Source organism: Fukomys damarensis, unplaced genomic scaffold (assembly GCF_012274545.1).
Source record: "Fukomys damarensis isolate Sample0158 unplaced genomic scaffold, DMR_v1.0_HiC HiC_scaffold_21, whole genome shotgun sequence".
NCBI classification, from domain to species: domain Eukaryota; kingdom Metazoa; phylum Chordata; class Mammalia; order Rodentia; family Bathyergidae; genus Fukomys; species Fukomys damarensis.
This window is the reverse complement of record NW_022900933.1, coordinates 34,977,560-34,985,428: the sequence shown is the minus strand read 5'-3', so window position 1 is coordinate 34,985,428 and position 7,869 is coordinate 34,977,560. Positions and strand designations below refer to the sequence as shown.

The following is a 7,869-nucleotide window of genomic DNA, read 5'->3' as shown; positions in this document are numbered from 1 at the left end:
AAAAAAAAAAAAAAAAAAAAAAAAAGACTGACATGCCTATTAGGTGCTCCGATGGAGAGAAGGATGTAATTCAAGTAGGAAGAGATCAAATGTGTCCAGGGCTCTGAGAGACTGAGTAAGATTACGCCTGAAGATTGGCCCCTAACTTTGGAAATGTGGAGCTCAGTAGTAAGCTTGCTGGGAAGGAGAGCAGACTGAAAGAACCATAGCTGGAGGAAGATATGAAGGTGTAGGACAGCGTTTGCATTTTGTTTCTGTTGTTTTGAAGTGTGGAAGCCAGTAAATCACATTTAAAGCTCAGGATGCCAATCCAGAGGAGAAGTATGCTATGGGGAAGAAGGGACAGGTGTGGGAGTAGAATATCATTATGTGTCAAGGGGCAGGGTCCAAGGAACAAGCTGGGAGCAGGGTTCTCTTCTACAGCAGTAGCAAAGCCACAGGTAGCTCTGCAGGGGGAGAATGTAAGTTTTGGTTGGTTGAATTTTTTTCATTGAACTTGGAAGCAAGACAGTGTCGCTCCTGTCAAGATCACCGATGCCACTGGGGTTGGTGGCACTGGCCCGGGATCCCAACTACTGGAGAGCTGAGGATCATGAGTTCAAGGTCAGCTAGGGCAACACTGAGGCCCTGCTTCAGAAATAAAAAGGAACAGGAATGTAGCTTGGTGGCAGAGTGCTCACCTAAGCCTGCCTGAGGCTGGCGTTTCAATCCCCAGGACGCAAGGAATGAAACAAGAAAACACACCAGCAGCACCAGCAACAACAAAAACCAAACTATTCCCCACCCCTAGGAAGACTGAGCCAAGAGGTTTGCCAGTTCGAGACAAAGCTGAGCAGGTTATTGAGATCCTGTGTGAAGATTAAAAACTAAAGAGGGCTGGTGATGGAGCTGGGCAAGAGGCGCTGCGTTCAATCCCCATCACGCAGAGACTCAGAGCAGCTTAGAGTGGAATTCAAAATAATGACCCTGACGAAATGGACAGCGAGAGCAATGCCCGAAGATGTCCTGAGAAGTTGCCTCCCTCCCTGCTCGCGCTCCGTGGTTTATCCAAAGCGCCCTCACCGCGGTTCTGCCCGCGGATGGCCGACAGTAAATATTACTATTTTATGTAACCCAACAGTTGCAGTGCAGCTTAACCTAATTTAGATTACAGGTTAAATAAAATGTTTTCATCTAGCAAAAGTAAAAAGTTATAATTATGCTTTGATGTTATTAGTGTTTTAATTCACCCCCCCCAGGGATTGAACTCACAACCAGGCAAGCAAAAGCACCACAGAGCTAAATTCCTGGCCCTTCATTTGGGTTTTTCTTCTTCTCTATATGGCAAGTGCCACACGTCCTGACATTAATGAAAAAAATACTTTCAAGGCTAGGTAAGCACATAAGCCAGAGTGGGTGATGTTGTGGACACATTCACTATTGCTAGAAATCCTTCTGTTGCTAGTGAATCTAGATATTTTCCCCTGCGTTTAAATGATTGTCATTTGGCTCTGCTTTATACCAAGAACAAAGGTATGGAGTCCTTGGAAATACCAAACCCATTCATTTTATGGCCCATTGCATACATGTGCCAGGATGCATCCTGTTTTCAGTATACATGAAGCACAAATTTTGAGGAATAGGTTTTGAAAGGTATCGGAAAACTAAAACTCTCATCTTTCTTTTCTCTCTCCGTATAGAGTTATATATGTTTGGTATTACTGGGGTTGAACCAGGGCCTTCACACTGAGCAACTTCTCCAGCCTTTATTATTTATGGGCAATGTTTCACTAAATTGACTCAGCTGCACTCAATTTTGATCCTCTTGTCTCAGATTACCATAGTACTGGGATTACAGATTTGTGCTTTCATTCTTGCTTTAGAACTTTTCACATTTTTAATAAAATTACCTAATTGAGGAGCAAGAAGTAGCTCCCTGCATGAGGCAAAAACAATTGACATGCTCTATTTTTTGTATTTTCTAATAAAATGTAAGGGTCAAGTGGGCCTGGTGGTATATGCGTGGCTGAGGCAGGGGGACTGCAAGTTCAAATCCAGCTCAGGCTGCTTAGCAACTTAGCATTACCCTGTCTTGGAAAAAAAGGTGGGGTCAGGGTGCTGGAGTACAGTTCATTTCAAACCCTTGGGTTCATTCCCCAGTACCACCATAAATCAGAAAATACCAAGTTTGGTTTGTGGGTTTTCCCACATTGTGCCAAAATATCTGAGAAAATCAACTTGAAGGGAAGAAAGTTGTTTCGGTCATGGCTGACTGGCTTCATTGTTTCTCAGCCTTCCTCAGGCAGAATACCATGATCAGAGGGTGTGGCAGAGCAAACTTACCACCTCATGGAGACCAGAAATGAGGCAGGGAGAGAGAGATAGAAGGTGCTGGGGATGAATGCACCCTTCTAAGGCCTACACCATAACCTACCTGTTCCCATTAGGCCTCACATCCTAATATCTACCACCTCCCAGTAAGCATTTGCTGGGGACCAAGCAAGCCTTCAACATAAAAGACCTTCTGGGTCAAGGTGGTGCGGTTGTAGAGACGCGGAGCCATCTCGCTGTCTCTCTCTCTCTCTCTCTCTCTCTCTCTCTCTCTCGCTGGTGGGTATACAAAGTGATACCACCCCTGGGAATCAGTTTGGCAGATCCTCAGGAAGCTCACCAGCATCGCTATTTGTCAGCCATACCAGTTCTAGTATCCATTTATAAAATCGACAACAAATGTTCAAGCAGGAACTTGTACGCGAGTGTTCGTAACAGTTCTGGTCACAGTAGCCAAAAGGAAGAAACATCCCTGTTATGATTTGGACCCTTAATGTCCCCCCCAAAGCTCCAATGCTGAATGTTTGGTCCCGGATGCAGCAGGAATGTTCAGAGGCCTTTATGAGGTGATTGGATCATGATTAATGGATTAATCCACTTACAAATTCAGTTTAATGGGCTCTGACATAGAAATGAGCTCCCTCTCTGCTTCCTGCCTGCCATAAGATGAGCAGCCAGAACAGGTCTTTTCCCCTTAAACTGACTGCTTGTGGGCATCCTGTCACAGTGACAGAGGTTAACACAAACCCACAAAACCTTAAGGAATGAAGGATTAAATAAAGTGTTACAAATTCACACAGTGAATACTATTCAGGGATAAAAAGGAACAAAGTCTGGGCATTGTGGCCCATGCCATGGCACTTAGGAGACTGAGGCAGGAGAACCATGAGTTCAAGGCCAGCATGAGCTACATAGCAAGACCTTGTCAAAAAGGAGGTTGGGCTGGGATGCTGCTCAGTACAAAGGCCCTGGGTTGAAACTCAGTTCTGGAAAAAAGAAAGCCAGAGATGTAGCTCCACTGTGAAGCGTGTGCAGCATGAGTGCATCTCCAGCATAAGCTTCGAAAAGGTTATAAACATTGCGCCCAGTGAAAGAAGTGAGGCTCAAGGCAGAGCACGGCACGGTTCCATGTGATGGAGAATCTAGAACGGGCAGATTCATACAGACCCACAGCGAGGTCGGGGACGGAGAGCTGGGGAGAGGGGTGATGGGGTGACTGCTGATGGGCGTGTAGTTTCTTTTGGGTACTGGAAAAGTCCTGGCATTGGGTCCCGGTGGTGGGTATCATTAGTGCCATAGAGAGTATACTTTAAAATGGGTGCAGTGGTACATTTTATGTTATGTCTACTTTACCAGCGAAAGAGTGGCTATCTTTAGGTTATATTATTTAAAGAGATGAAATGTATGTACCATTAAAATAAACTTAATTTCTCATTCAGAGTACTTCTAGAAGTTTTGTGGGATTTTTATTTATTTATTTATTTATTTATTTATTTATTTCAAGATGATTTTTTTGTTTTTTTCGATACTGGGGATCGAACTCAGGACCTTGCGCTTGCAAGGCATGTGGCAGAATTACTGAGTTAAATCCCCAGCCCCACCCACTTTTTGAGACTGGGTCTTGCTATGTATTACAGGCTGGCCTTGAACTCACTATGTCGCTGAAGCTGACCTTGAACTTGTGGTGATCCCCCTGCCTCAGCCTTCCAAGTACTGGCATTACAGGGGTGTACCCCCACACCTGGCTTGTGGGGATTTTAGAGTTGGGAAAAAAAACCATAGAGATTGATAGCTCATGCCTACATTATAGAGTTTTTCAAAAATATTCAGCAACTTTTTTTCCATTTTTATACTGAGGATTGAATCCAGGGACTTTGCACTGAGCTACAACCTCAGCCCTTTTTAAATTTTTGATTTTGAGACAGTATCTCACTAAGTTGCTAAGTTGCCCAGGCTGGGCTCAAATTTATGATCCTCCTGCCTCAACCTCCCAGAATGCTGGATTCAGAGGCATGCACCACCATGCCTGGCTTCAGCAACTTTCTAATCATCACAAGTGTTAGCATCCACGTATAGCCACATGAATTTTTCCACTGCGAAGTTTGTAGTTCTATCTGACCCACTGGTTGGAATCCTGACCCTAAACTCAAAACCAACCTTGCAAAAGCCAGTCTTGTCTGACCAACTGTGGCTCAACAAACAAACCGTTCTGATTTATTTCTGTCTCGAATGCCATTGGTTACTGGGTCATAACAAGTTGTGCAAAATCATTTAGCTTACGTACTAGAATAATATGATTTCTTCATCTGTAAATTAAATTGCTGTAATACGACTACGCAGAGGCAGAAAACTCAGAACCAACCCAAGGATGAAATAGTAAAGCTACATTTGTTCCTGTGGGCTACGCACCATAGGTGCCGCCCATCTCTTTTCAAAGAAAATTTTAGCGAAGTAGTCATCTGTTGCCATGTTGCTTTTCATAATCGTTCTACTTTATGGAGTATTTACGTACAGGAAAAAAAAATTCCAAAATCTGGGAAAGTATTTTGAAAGCAAGTTTTCCAATAACAGTGTTAAGTTGATCTGTTCTATAAAGGTGGATGACACCAGATCTTCCAAGTTCTACTGCGTTTCGGGATTGTTCTTGAAAAGATATTCTGCCTATAATTAAAAGGAAAAAAGTAAACAACTTACAGGGTATTTATTAGCCCCCCCATCTCCCCCTCTCCTTTTCCCCTACCCCTCCCCTCCCTCCCTCTTTCTCCCTTTTAATACTGAGGCCCAAACTGAGAAGTGCTCTACCACTGCGCTATATCCCCAGCCCTTTTTGCTTTTTATTTTGAAACTGGGTCTTTCTAAATCCTTATGTTGACCAGGCTGGGCTCAAGCTCACACTCTCCTGCCTTTAATTGTCACAGAGCATGGGCACTGCAGGCACATATTTAATTTATATAATTAAATATAAGGGAAAAAATAAGGGTTTTGGGGCGTAGTTTGATGGCAGAGCACTTCTTCTTTTTCATTAGTACATGTTTACAGTCCATACTGCTTTCGTTCCTTGTGAGGAGTTGGTGCATGTATGTAACACATTTTAATTCCTTTTTCCATCCCCTCCCACCCTTCCGCCTCTTGATCGCCTTTCCCTATTTTTTCTCATTGAGTTTATTGGTACATTTTAGGTATACAGTACAGTTACATTCACCTTGGGGATCTTGGACCTTTACATGACAGTCTTGGTTCTCATTTTCCCTTTCCCTTTGAGGAAGACCTATCTCCCTACTTTCTGTGCTCTGTCTTTTATTTTGCTCTTTATTGATGGAGCACTTCTTGCCTAACAAGAGTGAGGCCCTGGTTTCAACCCTTACACACACACACACACACACACACACACCACATTTGTAAAAATTGAAATACATAAATTATGCTTCCAAATGAATAATAAAAGTCATACTATATAAGAATATGTGAGCAAGAGGGACAGTGAGAGAGGAGGAGGAGGAGGAAGGACAGGAGGAGGAGGAGAAGGAGGAGGAGGAGGGGAAATCTTATTGCAAACTGTAAATGTATTAGAAGCTACTCCCAAATAACCAGTTTCTCTGTCTCAACTGGTTTTCTGTTAAATTTCAGGCATATTTTATTTTTAAATCAATATTTTAAAAAATTAAATCTTGGGCCAGGGATGGAGCTCAGTGGTGCCGCCACCTGCTTCGCAAGCATGAGGACTGAGTTCAATCCCTGGTACCAAAATAAATAAATAAACAAATAAATAAATACATTGATTACCAGAAAATCAACAGGATCATCTGGCCTAACCTTACAGCACTCGTTCAGCCCTTGCACAAGAGTCGGCATAACATGGGTAATTAAGTAGTTTCTCAGGGGCCTAGACTGCGCCTCCAGTAGTTCCTTTTCTTCTCTCTTCACTTCCTCTAGTCGTTTATTCTATAAATAGAACATTTGGGGTGGATTAAATTTATAGCCAGAAAGGGGAAAACATTTTTACATAACTCCCCCACAGTGCATTAGAATGAGACACATTTTTTTTTTTTTTCTGAGACAGGGTCTATGTGGTTCAGATTGGCCTTGAACTCACTATATAGCCCAGGTTGGCCTCAAACTCACAGAGATCCTCCTGCCTCAGCCTTGTGATTGCCGGGATTATAGGCGTGTGCTTTTTTTTTTTTTTTAAAAGGCAGAGTCAAGAGTCAAGCCTGGTAGTCCAAACCAGCCTTGAACTTCCTATGTAGTCCAGGCTGGCATCAAACTTTCTCCTGCCTCAGTCTCCCCAGTGCTGGGATCATAGGTGTAAATGTATTAGAAGCTACTCATGCTACAGGTTGGATTTTTTGGCGGAGGGGTACTGGGGATTGAACACAGAGCCTTCGCACTGATCGTTTTTATTTTTTGATACAGGATCTTCCTAAGTCACGAATTGCCCAGGCTGGGCTTGAATTTTTGAACCTCCTGCCTCAGCCTGCTAGAGTGCTAGGATTACAGGAGCACACCACCCCACTATGAACTGTGTGCATCTTGGATCATTTCTTATACCAAAGTAATAGCTATTGGCCCAGGTGAAGAAAAGAAAGATGTGGGGGGGGGATGCGAGTGCTACTAGAAACCCAAAGGTGTTCCCAAGGTGACGTGTAGGAATAGCAACTCCAGGTTTCCTTTGGATGTCTCCCCCTCGGCCCAGCATGGCAGCAGACCTATAACCCAGCACTTGGAATCGACGCAGCAGGAACCTGAGTTTGAGGTCAACCCACGGTGAGTTCAAGGCCAGCCCAGAGTACATAACGAGACACTAAAAAACCTCCAAACTCTCCCTCTGAGCCTCAGGTGTGGGTGGCCACGGACATCAGTTAAGGGTGAGCACAGCAAGGTGAAGCCAACCGGAAGAGGGAACAGAGAAGGCCTCCCGGGTCCTTGGTGATATCAGAGCCACAAGCCCGACCCTTGCACTGCTCAAAGAATCCATATTTTCTTTATGTCTATGATTTCTCGAGTTTGCTTTTCTGCAACTTGCATGATAAAGAGTCCCATCTATTACTCGTTTGAAAAGAGATCCTTCTCAGTGAGACAGCAGACTTGGATATCTAAATGGGGAAAAGATGGGTGTACAACATGGAAGCATAAAGCTTTTGTTTGGCCACAAAAAATACCGTAAATATTGTTGTGTGTTGTGTTGTAAATGTTGTGTGTGTTGTGGAGAAAGCAGAGAGCTATTCTGGGGAGCAGAATCGCTTACGAGGAGCGGTGATCTGGGGAACTAGGAAAGGGGGGACGAGTAAGGTGCAACGCATAACGAGATGGAAGAACAACTGAATTAAACCACAAGGCCACACGCAGGGTGCTCCGCACGTACATGCTGTGTGTCAATACCACTCACGGGTAGTTTCTTTTAATCAATGCTAAGCATAGACCATGATGTTTTTTAAAAAATGGTAGACTTGGGCCAGGGATTTAGCTGAGCGGTTCGGTGGCCTGCCTCGCAAGTGCAAGGACCCAAGTTCAATCCCCGGTACAAAAAAAAAAAAAAAAAAAAAAAAAAAAAAAAAAAAA

At 43.7% G+C, this 7,869-nt stretch overlaps 1 protein-coding gene across 3 annotated transcripts in view; it reads right to left on the bottom strand.

Moving 5' to 3' along the window:
* Window positions 1–4,572: 4,572 nt before the first annotated feature.
* The window catches only part of Ak7 (adenylate kinase 7), a 57,000-nt gene continuing 53,703 nt past the window's right edge, over window positions 4,573–7,869 (bottom strand). For 2 of the 3 annotated variants that reach the window (XM_010609141.3, XM_010609139.3), the window contains 2 exons: window positions 6,094–6,252; window positions 4,573–4,971 (listed from right to left, as the gene is read on the bottom strand). In XM_010609141.3, coding sequence (XP_010607443.1) covers window positions 4,933–4,971; window positions 6,094–6,252 — 198 coding nt within the window. In that variant the 3' untranslated portion in view covers window positions 4,573–4,932. The remainder of the gene's footprint in view (window positions 4,972–6,093; window positions 6,253–7,869) is intronic. The other variant, XM_010609142.3, reaches the window with a different exon arrangement.